The sequence below is a fragment of the Uloborus diversus genome, chromosome 5 (assembly GCF_026930045.1).
Source record: "Uloborus diversus isolate 005 chromosome 5, Udiv.v.3.1, whole genome shotgun sequence".
In the NCBI taxonomy this organism is placed as follows: Eukaryota; Metazoa; Arthropoda; class Arachnida; order Araneae; family Uloboridae; genus Uloborus; species Uloborus diversus.
In genome coordinates this window covers 165,046,175-165,062,002 of record NC_072735.1, presented here as the reverse complement: position 1 = coordinate 165,062,002, position 15,828 = coordinate 165,046,175, and the positions used below count along the sequence as shown (strand labels likewise).

The following is a 15,828-nucleotide window of genomic DNA, read 5'->3' as shown; positions in this document are numbered from 1 at the left end:
TATATTAACAGCCCAGAATTCACCGTGAATTCCACCCCTTCCTTATAATCGGAGAGCTAGTGGCACATTTTGAGAAGGTACTTTAGGCAAGTTAAAAATAAGAAAATTGTTACTGGGAATGCGTTTATAGCTTATTATATTAACAGCCCAGAATTCACCGTGAATTCCACCCCTTCCTTATAATCGGAGAGCTGGTGGCACATTTTGAGAAGGTACTTTAAGCAAGTTAAAAATAAGAAAATTATTACTGAATAACAATATAATAAGAAAATAGTCATAATAGGAATATTTTTGTACTTATTTAAAATTTATGAATAGAAAAGTTTGCAATTTTCATAAAAGCTATAATAGTGAAATACATTTTGCTGAAAAAAGAAATAGCCATGAAAAGAGCGAGGTTCTTAAAACACAGCTACAATAAAAAAAACTCAATATTTACACCAAGTTAATAACCGAAATAAATATACTACTTGATCTGATGTTTGCTAACATAATATTGAACAATTTGATTGTTTAATCTTTTATGAAGCTTTACAAACAAATTCAAATTAAATTTTTAAATTTAGCAATAATTTTCTGAAATTTAAAAAAAAAATGCATAATTTGAAAATCCTTGAAACTTTTCTATAAAAAAGGAAAATAACTTATTCATTGATTTTATATAAATACATAAAAATCGTTACTTACAACAGAAAAAAAATCGAGCGCTATTAATGATGCAAAAAATAAGGCGCATTGCGAAATATAGGTGAAACAAGTATGAGAAATACGCAAAATGACATTTCTTGACCAAAATAAATAATCGCAATAAATGTTTAAGAAATGCTTGAAACGACGAGGGAGGGTTTGGGAGGGGGGGGGTCACCCTCTGATTTTGGAGTAACTCACACTTCGGCCCCAACTTCGGCCTCATTTTTTTAGTACAGAACCGCTACCACCAACGCCTCGGAAGAGTTTCTGAATCTACTTCAGCACTTCTGAAGAAAAAATTCAAAAGTCCCTTTGATTTTCTAATTATGTCACCATTCAAAACGTCTTTAATCAATTTCTTACATTAATGCTCTAAATTCTTTCTAAACAATAGATAAAGTTTGAAAAAAAATCTAATTTTATGAATGGTGCTAATTTAAAGAACTCAGAAGTACAACTAGAATTTAATTTCAGAAATTGAGGTAGTGGGAGGAGGGGCACGCAAGTAGTCTCGGAAATTCAAAAAATAGTCGTAAAAAATCGAGTTCAAAATAATCATAAAAATGGAGCAGAAAAAATCTTTTTAAACTTGCACCCGAGTTTGTTTTGACGTGCAGTGGCGGATTTAAAATATAGCAAATGTTGCAATTACACGAGAGGTCCCATAATTATAGGGACACCGTAGGAGTTACAAAAATGCTTATGATAAATGTTTTACAACTTTTGTGATAGAGAAATGAGGTCCCAAAATGTATTTCGACGGGCCCCAAACTTGTAACTCCGCCGAAGCGATACAGAAAAGAATGCATTACTGTGATTCATATTACAAATATTGAAAAATTAAAAATTACCGTCGGTTCAACGGAATCTAACAAAATGACACAAAAACCAAATCGCCATCTCATATTTGTTTCCATGGTTTTCAATGCGGCAATGTATCACCAAATGATCGTCAGTCTGAGACACTATATTAGTTTTACATTGAAATAAGTAATTAGTAGCTACAAAAAATGAGTAAACCGGCTTTTCAGAACACCCGATCGAAAACAAAAAGGGAAGTGCAAAACTGGAACGTACGCACACCCCACATGCGAAAACTTAACCTTCTACAGCTTACCATCTTTGAGTTATGACTTATGAGAGATACAGTCGAACCCGCTTAATGGAATATCGTATAATGGAATATCGTATAATAGAATACCCCGCTTAATGTAATAAACTTACAATGTACTACACCGTTGAGATGTGTTATTTTTATCCCGGATAATGGAATATACCGCTTATTAGAATAATTTTTCCTGGCAAATTGCCTATTCTATTAAGCGGACTCGACTGTATATACGTACATCCAACTTCAAGAAACAACGCAATAATTAACTTGTTTGGTACCTGAATGTAGTATTAAAAACTCTTTCAGGGGTAACTAAAATAGAAATTCATACTGAAATTTAAGTAAACAATTTTAAACTCCCAAAAACTCCCAAAAATCAAAAACTCCCTTTACTTTGTATTAAAAAGTAAAATAGCAAAGGTCCTTTAAAAAAAAAAAAACATGGGCCTATTCCATCGGCTTTTTGATGTATTTTAAGGCCGATGGGCCGATGTTTCCTGCAAGTTAGCATCGGCCGCCGATGCCGATGGCTAAATTGTTGAACCATCGGCGCCGATGCATCGGTCGAGTCCTAATTATTATCAGCAATTAATACGGTCGGTAGTAATGTAATGGTCAAGGGCCTTTATCCCAAGATCTTACTATCACATGGGCAATGCGGAAATTTACCCGAGACTCCCTAATTTCAGGAATTTCCAGAGCTATATTTTTAATTTATTTCATTTATATATTTACTTTTATTATTTTTTCTTTCTTTAATTTTGTAGATAAAAAATCTTAGAACTCAACAGCAATGACAGTTTTTTACAACATTACCACTAACGTAGGTACAATTCTGAAAAATAAATAAATGATAAACTTCAAATACTGCATGCTTAATACGCGTAAAACATCTCCATAACAATTCCAAAGAAAGCAAATTGCCATTCATCCTGTAACGTTTATATACATGCAGCCTGGAATTTGGTTTGTAAACCTTCAAGGCCAAAAAGCTTCTAGGGGCAGCCACCAATCCCTGGCATATCTCCTAATGTGACTAAAGATGCATTTTTAAGACTTCAATTTCAAAAAAATTAGAAGAAGGCAACTCAAATGCCCTTATCTCAACTTTATCACAAAAAAACTGACTAAAATTTAAATCATTCAGCTTTCAATTTTAACGGATTTTCAAGGAAGGAAGATTTATAAATTTCACAACCCTCCTCCTCTTTTTCTCCTTTAATGTCTCCAAAGGTAGCCTAAAATAGTGTTTTTAAGATCTGAATTTCAAAATATTTTATAGGGAAGGTCTCTGAAACATTTTTCCTAACTAATGACCCCTTTCTTTAGCATCAGCACAATAGCTCAAAATTTCCCTTTTAGAAAATACTATCACGAGAAAAATCTCAAACCCTTCCTTCCCATGGATAGCATAAAATTGATTACAGTTTTGAAAAAAATTCCGGGAGGAATCTCCTTCCTTTTCCTCTGTCGTTACCAAACAGGGCCTAAAAATGAGTTTTTAACATTTCAATATCGAAAAATTTTCGAAGAGTTAGGTTCCGAATTCCCTGAAGTAACCAATGATAGTCTAAAATTACGCCTTACCCTCGATTTTGAACGTTTTCTGCAGGAGATCACCAAATTCCTTTCTTCTCCAATTTCATCAAACGTTACCTAATTTGGACTAACATTTCTAAGAGGAGCCCCCAATACCCTATCATAACCAAAATTAATCTGAACTTATCTTAAGATATTAAAAATATTTCGATAGGCAGGGAACCTCCGCATCTCTCCATTTCCCTTAATTTTACACAAAATTGTCCAAATTTGCAATTTTAGACGCCAGCTTTGAAGACTCTTCCGGGGATTGTGGGTGGTTTATCTAACCTCTAACGTCTGTCTCCCCCCCCCCCTCTCCCACAAACCTCATCTCTGTACAAAAACTGCTTTTTTAAACTTCAATTTCGAAAAATTTCCAAAAAGAGCTCCCGCCTTTCCTGCATTTCTGTTCCACTTCTGACATACCAAAGGCGTCTGGTTTTTTGCATGTAGTCTAAAATTATATTTTTAGAACTGATAAAGTTTGGTGCATTTTCTTTTTAAATCTAAGCTATAAATTGTGCACATAGGCAGCTCGTATGGCGGGGGGGGGGGGGGGGGGGGGGGGCTGCCGCCTGCTCATTCCAACGGTGATGGGACTTGCCCCCTCACTTCTCAAAGTTGCACAGTAATGATCAATAGAAAAATGATTTTTTACTGGGTGGGTTGCTTTGTTCCACGAAAATAAAAACTAAAAATTCCAACCATGTTATTTCAAAATAATTGAACTTTAAATTAGAAGAGGCGAGTCAACGGTGGCCATCCGTTCCAGTATTAGAGATCATATTCCACATTTTTTGAAGGTCATTTAATCAGTCATGTTAAAATCATGGGCACCCATATGCAAAATTGTAAGGGGGGGGGGGGGGGGCTCAGATATTTTAACCATGGTTTTGCATGATATTTTCCCCATGAAAACCAATTTCAGGACAGATTAGAGTGATTAAAATTGGACATTTTTAATCACTTATTCATTAGTGGCTGGAGAAGAAATATTTTTACATTTTTGCAAAGAAAAAAGTACTAAAAACAAGAAGAGAAAAAAGTACTAAAAACAAGGAAGTTCTAATTTCTAAGGGGGGCTCGATCCCCCCTTGCCCCTATATAGGCGCTCTAGGTTAAAATCCCTTAATATCATCCAGTTTTACAAAAACAAAAACAGAAAGAAAAAATCAGCATCAGCGATGCCGTTCCCTAACCCCCAAACTTCTTTTGATCAGCCAATTTTCTTGTGCACCAACTGCATATGATTGGGTATAAAGATTCTCAAAGCTACTTATTTCACTATCTTAAAATTTACATTTACTTTTGTGGCCATTCATTCATTTCTTGAGATAAAAAGAAGTAAAAGTCAAACGTGATGTGGAATTTATGGGAAGACGGATAATTGCGGCAGTTTTGAATCCTCGCCCGAATCAGAAAAATCGGTCGGCACTTCTTGAATTCGTACAGCCAAAATTTGTAAATGGCCCCGCTAGATTTCTCCAACCGGGCCCCGCATGAGCTAAGGCCGGCATTGCCAAACATTTCAGTTTGACAAGCTATTTCCAGGGGCACTGACTAGCAAAAATTATGGGGGGGGGGATATCACCGGGGGTTTAGGGGGATTATGTAATCCCTTGGCGGTCCTCCCACCCCAAATAAAGGTCAGATTTTTGTACATTGAAAATGCCATACTTTCTGGTGTGTATAATTTTAACAACCAAACAGTAGCTATGTGACATGGCATTTTCGAAGTAAAATAATCTAAAGATTAGTTAACAAATTTTCTGGTTCAACTAAATCATGTCACTTGTCTTAGTAAGGGACATTTTTATATTCTAATTTATGGGGAGTCTTGCAGTGGCATAGCTAGGCACTGATATAAGGTAGGACACTTGACTTCCATGGAAGGGCACTCCAAGAGACGCTGACTTAATTTTTAAAAAAAAATGGGGGAGGGGGGAGCAAACCAGGGGGTCTTGCCACAAGAAATTTTTTAATTTGAGATGAAAAATAGTGAGTTTTAAAGGTTTTTTTAAGCACTTTAAATCCATATAATAATCAACATTAGAGCAACGAAAACTCGACAAGCCTGACACATATTTTTTGGCTTTGAAAAAAGGAAAAAATAAAAACAAACACCCACAGTATTTTGTAAAAAGGTAATTTAATTTACGCATGTTTTTTAAGCCCAGTTGATTTTCATCAGTGATTTCGACCAGCATATTCAAGTATAAACGCACTCTCAATGTCTAGGTCATTTTTGAAAAATTCAGTTGATTTTTCAAAATTTGTTTCACCTTTATTTAATAAAAGCAAGCACTTTTGTTCAACTACAATGATCTGTGTGAATCCAGTTGATGCAAACCGCCCAATATGCAAAATCGTACCATTTCACAAACCTCAATGTAAAGTGCCTTGTAGTACTCCTCTGGGATTTTGAAAGTGTGCAGTGAGCTGGCTTCGTTGTTTTCATACTTCTTTGGTATATGTCAATTACGAGGAAGCGAAGGAACATCGTTTTGTGAAGGTTTTTCTTTTAAACATAATTCAAAGCTATCAAGCCTCCCATTTAATATACAAATCAAACCCTCATATATTTTTTCCAGATCAACAACACTTAGACGAGCACGCCGCAGCGTTGCCCACCTGTGACAGACTTGACCAGCGCAAGTTCGTGCACTGGGACAAATTCTAAGTGTGCTTGCAGCACTGTAACACTATTATTATTCATGCCACTTGTTTTGAGTTAACCTGCTTACTACCATAATAATTATTTGTTTTAACTCATTTACTGGATGTATTTTACAAGGTTAACTACCTTCAAACAAGAAAAATAAAAGATAACTTCGTGAGTTTAGAAAGCATAATGTAACTATTAATTTTCTTGATTTATTGGGGGGGGGGGCTCTACCCCCTCAAAAATATTTCTGAGGCCCCATGGAGTCGGCGCCACTGGCTATTTCTCAAACCTAGGTGCCATGTTAGACACCAAAAACTTTGGATCTTCTTTTTTCTAAATTATTATCATCTGCCACTGACAAGATGGGGAGAGAAAGAAAGAGTTCTATTTTGACGTTAAAAATCCATATTGATATCCTGTGTGGGTATTAGAAATTCTATTTAAAAAAGGAGTTTTTTAATAATCTCTTCAAGACACATTTGAAATTCATTAAAAATTGGTGCCTAAATATTTCTCTTAACATCCAAAAAATTTATTGGAGGGGACACTGAGAGAAAGAGAGAGATAAAGAGATGCTTATGCTTAAATTTTTATTTTCTAAAATCGTCTCTTCATAGAAAATATCAAAACGTTTTTATGTTGAAGGGGATGGATTGGCCCTCTCAACTGGTCAAGATGCCCTGACTGGTTCATTATTGCCAAGTGGTGCAATATAAATAAATTGTAATTTAGCTAAAAATTTAAATTCAAGTTTATATCATTTGCAGTAAAATCCTGTTTCAAGGAATTTCAAGGGACTGTGCAGTTAGTTTGTTGTAATGGGAATTTTTCTGTATTGGAGTTCATCTCTGAAATCAAAAATAAATTAAATTTCAATGCAAATGTTGTATCCCAATTACATATGTAATTCTGTTGCTGGGATAATGAATATATAACTAATTGTTTGCAAAAGCTCTAAAAATTAGCAAAATTGCTAAAAATCAGTAACATAAAGATAATTTTTCTTTACAAAACTGAAAAATAGATTTATCGCCATTGCAGTTATCTTCAAATCGTACAATAAAATATTTAATTACATAAAATCTGCATTTTTTTTTTTTTTTTGTAGAAATGAGTTTTAAGCTGCACAGATAAAAAGAAGTTGTTGAATGTTTAATAGACAAAATGTTCACAAGCACATTAGTCAGTGAAGCAATAAAACTAGGGGGAGTTGGGGGGCGAGTCAATGACGATTGTGATAATTGTAACATTATTAATTTGAATTTATGATAAACAAATAGCCACCTATAGTCCCCACAAATCCTATAATAAAATCACATGGAAGATATTTTAACCAGTGATGAGTTTTCTACATTCTGCAACTTTATTTTTTTTTAAATTGTTTTCATGAAAATAGAGCAAAAAAAAATGAATTCCTCTTCTAATTTAAGTTTATAATTATTCGTATTTTCTTTATTTTTCATCTTTAAAAAAAATTGCAGCTTTTTTTTCAGGAGCAGGGCGAACATGGGTCAAGTTAAAGAAAACTTACAAAAAAGGAAGAACTATAGAAGAAGTAGAAAAGCAATATTCTAGTAATAACAACCAGTAAAGTTGATAAAAAGACTCAAGTTGAGCTGATTCTTGAGAAAATGTACATGGTTTAGCATGAATAAGCAAAAAATTGAAGTTAATTTACTATGAGGCAGTGAGGAGCAAAGGGATAATGTAAGTGGCAAAGTTAAAAATTTGGAGATAACCAGAACAAATGGTAAGTGAACCTCTCCTCTGGCTTGGGGCAAGAGATAGTACTAGTAGCCCTGGTAAGTGATGTTATACAGCAGGGGCGTAGCTAAGGGGGGGGGGGGGGGGGGTTGGGGGACAAAACCCCCCAAAAAGTTAGTCTCAAAAAAAAAAGAGAAAAAGAAGAGAGAAGAGAAAGAAAAAAAAGGAAGAAAAGGAAAAAATTCCAAGCGATTATACATACATATATATATATATATATTATATTATATATATATATATTATATATATATATATATATATATATATATATATATATATATATAAAAGAAGTAACCCCCCCCCCCCCCGAAAGTCGGGTCTAGCTACGCCACTGTTATACAGCGTGATTTAGAAGGACTTTTCAATGAAAGCTTACCTTGGCCCTTATCTTTGAATGCATTTTACTCAAAACTTGAAAATGTAGACTTACATCTATTTGCTTCTCACTGCCTCTCCAATCTTTAAACATATATTTTCCCAATCTGAACACAAAAACAAAGTAAGTAAGTAACATTACTGAACAATATTTATCATCAAAATCGCAACACAAGCTGTTTTCGTAATGCAAACCAAAGTATCCGGGGGCTCCAGGCACGTTGGTTCACTTAATACAAAGACAGGTTTTATTTTATTTGGGTCTGAGTGATGTCCAAATCCCCCTTCTCTGCACAGTGAAGTTGTTCTGAAGAAAGGGAGGGAGGTCACTAACAGAAAGACAGCATAAGAGTTATCAAGTTTAAAAACTCACAGAAACTTAGTGGGGGGGGGGATACAGATTATAAATTAACCTCATCCCCTCAACCTCACTACAATCACCACACTAAAATGTATCTGCCCAAAAACAAATTTATATAGTATTTTGAGTACCTTCACCAAGTCACTCTAATAAAAGCTTAGCAGACCGCAGGTTGAGTATATTGCTTTTGAATTTCTTTTATGATGAACACTTGGATAGTAATTTGCACAAAGATAAATTCGTTTTGAATATGCATGATCCCAAGATGTGCTCGTACGCTAATTTTTATAAAGATCACAAGTTATAGATTATCCCAAGGTTTTTTTTTTTTTTTTTTGGCTCCTTAAAATACTTTTTAGTAGATGTTACCTGAATATCGTTTTTAAAATATGACCAATTTATAGCAGCCACTAAAGATTCAAGCTTTATAAACAAAATAAGAAAAGAAAAGTAGAAAACATTTTACTCTTGAGGAGATTTCCGATGCTATACAAATTACACATTATATTTGTTAGAATTTAGTCTGTTTATGCATTTAAATTCGAACCGGTAAAGAGGGCAATTCATACGTGAGAAGGGGAAAATATGAGAAATAAGCATTCAGTAGGTAAATTTTCTTTCAAGTCTGAATAACAAACAAAGAGCTTGTTGAAAATTCATTAATCTTACCATCACCAGAGTCATCACTGCTTGAATAAGATTCCATATTTGTCAAATAAATAAACCAGATCAACCGCCATAAAACTTCTTAGAATTCAGATTTTACTGGTTCTGATGGGAACCATAATTCAGCGTTTGGCGTAAAATATTAGGAAGCCAAAACAAACACGTGTTCATCCATTTCGTTAAAAAATATCAGTGCGTACATTTATTGAAGAAAAACTTTTTATATCATTTTGTATCGGGATTGAAACAATAAATACAGTCATACTGCTATTCTAGAACGGAGAAATAATGTCAATGCAATGTTGAATTTGGCGACAAAAAGGAGTCTTTACACTAGATTTGGCAACTTAACACTGATAGGATTATTTTTCGAGAAGTGAAAAATAAGCTGGTAGATTTCATAATATTTGTTACCTATTTTTTCATTATTGCATTCTTCAAGAATCGAAGTTTTTGTGATTTTAATTTTGCTTCATAAAATCCATATCCATTTTAAAGATCGTCAGTCATTAGTGATCTGGTTTCATGTAGAACAAGGTTACTATCTAAGATCGCGAGAGAGGTTTTGTTTATGTGATCTAAAGAAATATTTGCTCCTCTTATCTCATTGAAAAAACATAATTTTTGAATGAAATCGCAGCTGTGAAGAAGTTTAACAATGGATGTTAAACTTTTCTTCTTTCATTTCATAAATTTGATTTCAGAATAGCGTTTGCTTTCTGCGGATGAATGAACGAAGGGACAAATTAGTAAATTGGAATTGATGGAAAATTTCCCATGAAAGAAAACAGGGAAATGGTAAATATGCTAAGATTAAACAGTCAAAAACAACAGTATAAACGCTATGATGTTGGTTAGCATTATTTTTTTACTTTCCACGCCTAGACATGTGGTCCCTGTAGCGCAGTGGATAGCGCGTTGGACTTCTACTGTATTAGATGGAATCCAAAGGTCCCGGGTTCGAATCCCGGCAGGGATGCAAATACTACACCACGATTGACGGGTGTATGCTTTTTTTAAAAAAATTTCGGAGTCACTTGTTAGGATTTTTCTTGGTTGAAAAAATCAACTTTTTTTTTTGCAAGGACTATTTAGTTTACGTAAGGATGCGAGGATTGTACCAACTTTGACAGGTGAAAAGTTTTTTTTTTTCTTCTATTTTTCTCAGCATTTTTTTTTTTGTTCAGAATTTTGTCATTTCTATGATGAAAAATTTGATGTATATATTTTTTTTAAGGCGATTTAATTTGCTTTCTATACAGCAGCGGATTTTAAGGGTTGGCACAGGGGGGACCTTGCCCACCCAAAGGAATAAAATTAATCTAAGCAATCCCATTAAATTTTTTTAAATTCATTTCTCCATAGTATAAATAAGGTTGGCACAGGGGGGACCTTGCCCACTAGGGTGGAGTGAAAAAAATTAATTTTCGAATTTCGAAACGTCTGGGGTCTCAAAAGTTGCCTTTTAGCTTCAATAGGGTACCCTTAAAATATTAACCTCCTAGAATAATATCTTTAAGTTCCAAAATCGTCCCAAAAAAGTCCAAATTTGAAAAAAAAATCGATTTTTTTTAAATTTTCTTTACGAAATTTAAATTATATAACTTTGAAGATTCTTATGGGTTCAAATTTTATCTCTATGTAAGGTTAATATCTCCTAGTAGAAGTTTTAGGTCGATAGAGAAATTTCTTCAAATTTTCTAAAAGCCACAAAAAACCAAAAATCGACTTTTTTCTACTATTTTCACACGACCTTGCAAAACAAAAATTAAGTCAAGTGCACACAATATAAATATTTTTAACACAGAATCTAAACTTATTTATCAGTTAAAAAATTTAATTTGTTATTCAGATAATTTATTACATTTTATTTAAGAGCTTTTGCTACGCATCATTTTTGTAGTTTTTGTATACAATGATGGTACAATCCAATTTACAAGCACCCAACAAGAACAAATATTTTTTTTTTACCAATTTAAATTTTTAGATTATGAAAATCTTTACTCTACTTGCGAACAGAGCTGCCTTCTTTTTAGGGTTGACTGAAAAAAATGAATTTCCGAATTTCGAAACGTACAAATGTTTCTCTTCGCAAATGAAAAAGAGAAAAAAACATAGTATTACACCAACTATCAAATATCATTAATACAAGAACCCGGTTCAAATAACGCAGGATATATAAAAGTTCTGCGCGGAGAAGCTGATAAATATACACTATATAACATGATTAATTTCCTAACATCTAATGAAAAGCCACTTGACAATAATTAATTGCGACCAGTGGCGGCTCGTGCCTTGAAAAAGTGAGGAGGCCAAATGATGGGTGCGCTCGCACCCCCCCCCCCCGGTTGGTTTTTCTTTTTCTTTTTGTAGATATGTTTTTTGTTTAAACTTTCTTAAAATAATTATTTGTGTTGAATAAATGAAATAATCAAATCATTTAAATACATGGCGAAATTTGGAAATCTCACGTTTCTAGTACGCTTTCCGGTGCTGCAGTACGCCTCCCTTGCAGCACCGGCAAGGGATGCAAGGGAGGCACTTTCACCCCCTGGTTTTTCAAATAAATTAATTTTAAAAAGCAATATTAATCTAATACTTTTAACAGAAATATTATTTAATCTTTTAATAACTAATTATGTTATATGAGTAAAATTAATTTTATTTTAAGCAAGGCAAAGTTACAAAAGTGCGAAAATATTGTGATCAAAGAAATCTGTAAAAATTATAAATTAATTAACTTTAAAACAAAGATGAAAATATATCTCAGTATCCGCTTCAAAATAAATAAAATAAAAATGGACAAACTAAATTTTTAAAAAAACTTAAAATGAATGAATTAAAAAACAAGTGAAAAAAGATTCTTAATTTACATGCGGTGTGCCCATCTGCATCTGAATCTGCCCGCGACAGTGGGCCAGATTCAGAGTTTTTATGCAGACAAAGAAAGAAAAAAAAATCAAACTCTTTTTGTTTTCTTCCAATAATTGATAACTTGTCACATTTTCTTTAAAACTACATGAGCAGTAATTTAAAACAAGTAATAATGTCTGTGTAACAATGGGAAGACATTTTTCGAATAAAACAAATAATCGTGTAACGATCTATGTACGCACGTAAACAACACACAACAGTGGCACAACTAGCAAATAATTTTTAGGGGGGGGGGGCGCAATAAGCAAAAAATCTCATCAATTTGATTGATTATAGACGGTCTTTGATGATGTTAAGAGAAATAGTACAGGGGACTTCGCGGAAATTTGTGGAAATTGAAGCCGAAAAACGCGGTCATGGGCCATATTTATTGACGTTAAAAGTGTAAAGGATGGAACTCCGGGACTCTCTCCCCGATCGTTTTTTTTTCTAAATAAATATAAATCAATTTCTCCTCCACCATCCGATTTTTCGAAATTGCAATTCCAATAACGCACTTATAGACAAACTTTGAAGATTTTTACGGGATGGGGTTCTGGCGTCTGGCGTTCTGTAGCTCTCCCTTGGAATTTTTTTCAAATTGAAGTCCTAAACTCGGTCTGAAGAAAAAAAAAATCCTCGTGTAATCCGCGGAGATAATACGATGCAAAAAAAAAATGAAGTTTTGATTTAACGTACAATTTTAGAAATTAAAAACGTGAAGAAGTAATGACTTTTAAAGCATGTTCAAAATTAATATAAAAAATAATGATCTCTTTTCCAAATTGTCATTATAGTACGCTAATTACTTGATGCCAAAGAGTCAAGAAAGGAGCAAACGGTCTAATCTTGTGCAAATTAAGGCTTCATCCTTTACTGTATGTTTTTTATTTTACATAGCCTGAATCTCTTTGGAAGAACATTCAAGCTATGTAAAATAAACAAAATACAGGCAGAAAAAGAAACACACACACAGATAAGGCAGCGTATAATCCGCACCTCATTAATTTTACACTTTTTTTAACAATTAATCCGCGGATTATACGCAGAAAAGTACGGTACAATCCATTTTTTTAATTTCAAGAACGTAAGCACGAAAAAAAGGAAAATAAATAAAAAGTTATAAATTATTGTCTGAAAAAAGGGAGAGGGGCCCGGGCCCCCTTTGACCCCTCCCTCGAGCCGCCAAGTAGTTATGTAATATCATCTGCGTCTTATTACAACAGCCAAGAAGACTTTGCGCCTCAACCCTACTAGCAAAATTTCTTGCATCAACCTTGACAGATCTTGATATTATACTGACGGCGTCAATATTGACGTGTTTCATACTGCATAAAGCTTGCATAAAGATTAAAAAGCAATATTACAATAACAACACACATGCAACATTGCATTCATCTTAAAATATCAATATTGATATTACCTTACAATAACAACATTGCATACATGTTGACGCCGTCAAGATGATATTGATTTCATGCTGTCGCCGTCAAGGTAATTAGTACACAATAGAACAGGTGGATCTTTGTTGATACTTGCGCATGCGCACAGTTCTTTCTACCCAGCGTCCCTCGCATTGCTGGCACATCTTCCTGCTTCGACCTTTGATTCAGTCGGTTCAGAGGAGTTGCACGTGGCGTTGCATTCTTTTAGGCTTCGTTAAGTTGGCTGCTTAGTTATTAGTGTGGAATAGTATTGTTTTAGGAAAAACTTATGAATGACTGATAACTGCATTTGTTTATTAATATAGTACTAAACAAGTCATATCGCAGACGATGTTCGATTAATGTTAAAAATGGCCGAAAATAACTTTTTTCGTCCCTAGACTTTGAAACAAAGGACATGAAGCCCAGAATTTCGTATTATCACTTCAATCTCACGTAAAATTTTATTCAATGGTTATTTATGTTATTCTTTATGATAAATTCATATGTTTTGTCCATGGGATATTTTCAATGCTGACATCCATTTAAAAATGTACTTTATTGTATTTATTTATATATTTATTATTTTGCTATCTTTACTCTTAAATATGCTATAAAAACTTCCGCAATTATTCTTAACTAGGCATTTTATGTCTTTATAATACAATTAGAAGCATGAATTTAAAAAATAAGTCAAGTATTACGCAAAACGAAGAAACTTTCATTTTTTAAATTAAATTGCGAGTACTATTACGAGTACTATTATTATATACGATGAATTTCCGATCAGATGTCAGCTTTAAGAAAATATTCTCAGGCTAGAAAACTATCTTGAAGAATAACAGAAATAATTAAAGAATGAAATTTCTCGAGTTTAAAGTGAAAATAATACAAATAAATAAATGGATAAAACACCTTGCAAACGTGCTGATTTCATACTGTCATGTCAATGTATCCTGACATTTTCCTGTCATATCATACGTATGCAATATTACAAAAGCAAGATCATCTTGCCTAGACCTTTATTTCATGCTGTCATGACGACATCTTGATATTATACTGTCATATCAATACGTATGCAAGATTACAAAAGCAGGATCATCTTGCCTAGACCTTGATTTCATGCTGTCATGACAACATCTTGATATTATCCTGTCATATCAATACGTATGCAATATTACAAAAGCAGCCTACCTTGATATTTTCCTGATATTATGCTGCATACACCTTGTCAGTCAATATTGTGGCAGCGTGCTGACAGCATATAGGGAGTAACATAACAATATTGAGGCAGCATTATTGCAAGATGATTTTTCTTGCATATCAACCTTTATGCAATACTGAGGCAAGATATTCTGCTTACTGGAGTAAAATTGCGTGAAATTTAGGGAAAAACATTACCGTACCGAAAATATGATACTGAAACTTTAAAATCTAAAAGAGAATAAGCGATGATAAAGATTTTGTTACAAGCTTAGGAGAAATCATTTGAAAGCAAAAAACAGTTCAGCCTAATTTTTCTGACCATTAATTTAATGTGCCGGGGGGGGGGAGGGGCATTTTTTAGTATTTAAGTTCGTTTTGGGAGGTGAGCTATTGTTATGGGGTGGACAGTCCTGATTTAATGCATTTTAGATTTGCATGAAATAATACTTCTACTTGAAATGAAAAGGACGGGGGGAGGGGGGATTGAGGTATTATTTTATTTGGCAGAGGGGGGGGGGGGGATTCTGTAGCTTTGGGAGGAGGTGCACCATCGCACCTCCTCCCAAAGCTACATGGAAACACTTGATTTCTAACTTAAACTTTGCATAAAATAATATTTCCATATGAAATGTATGAAGGGGGTATCGGGGGTACTGTTTCGTTTTACGGCGATAAGGGGGCTCTGTAGCATTGGTGGGTTATGTCATCCCTCTTGGGGGGGGGGGGGCAAACACCTTTAATTTCATGCTTTAAAATTTAGTATAACATAATATTTTCACTTTAAACTTACTCTAAAAATTCCGGAAAAATACCCAAAACAGCAATTTTTATATACCCTCCATTCCGAAACCCGACGCATTATGCGGTGAAACTTTTTACCTGTTCTTATTGGGAGGGTAATAAACAATTTGCACCAGGTTTAGCTTTTTTTTTTGGATGTTTGGGTCCGACCCCTTTTTTTTACTGTACTATAATCTCAAACACAAAAGTCTCAAAAATACCACGCGATATTCCGAAGCAGGAACTCTTCCGATTCGGAAAAAACAAAGTATAGATGGAAGAAAAAACGTCT

At 33.9% G+C, this 15,828-nt stretch overlaps 1 protein-coding gene and 1 non-coding gene across 3 annotated transcripts in view; one reads left to right on the top strand and one right to left on the bottom strand.

Moving 5' to 3' along the window:
- The window catches only part of LOC129221860 (RNA polymerase-associated protein LEO1-like), a 46,344-nt gene extending 37,024 nt beyond the window's left edge, over positions 1–9,320 (bottom strand). For both annotated transcript variants that reach the window (XM_054856211.1, XM_054856212.1), the window contains exon 1: positions 9,217–9,320. In XM_054856211.1, coding sequence (XP_054712186.1) covers positions 9,217–9,253 — 37 coding nt within the window. In that variant the 5' untranslated portion in view covers positions 9,254–9,320. The remainder of the gene's footprint in view (positions 1–9,216) is intronic.
- Positions 9,321–10,105: 785 nt separating this feature from the next.
- On the top strand, positions 10,106–10,192 carry Trnar-ucu (transfer RNA arginine (anticodon UCU)). The gene is given in 2 exon segments: positions 10,106–10,142; positions 10,157–10,192. It is a non-coding gene; the product is annotated as a tRNA-Arg (tRNA).
- The last annotated feature ends 5,636 nt before the right edge of the window (positions 10,193–15,828 follow it).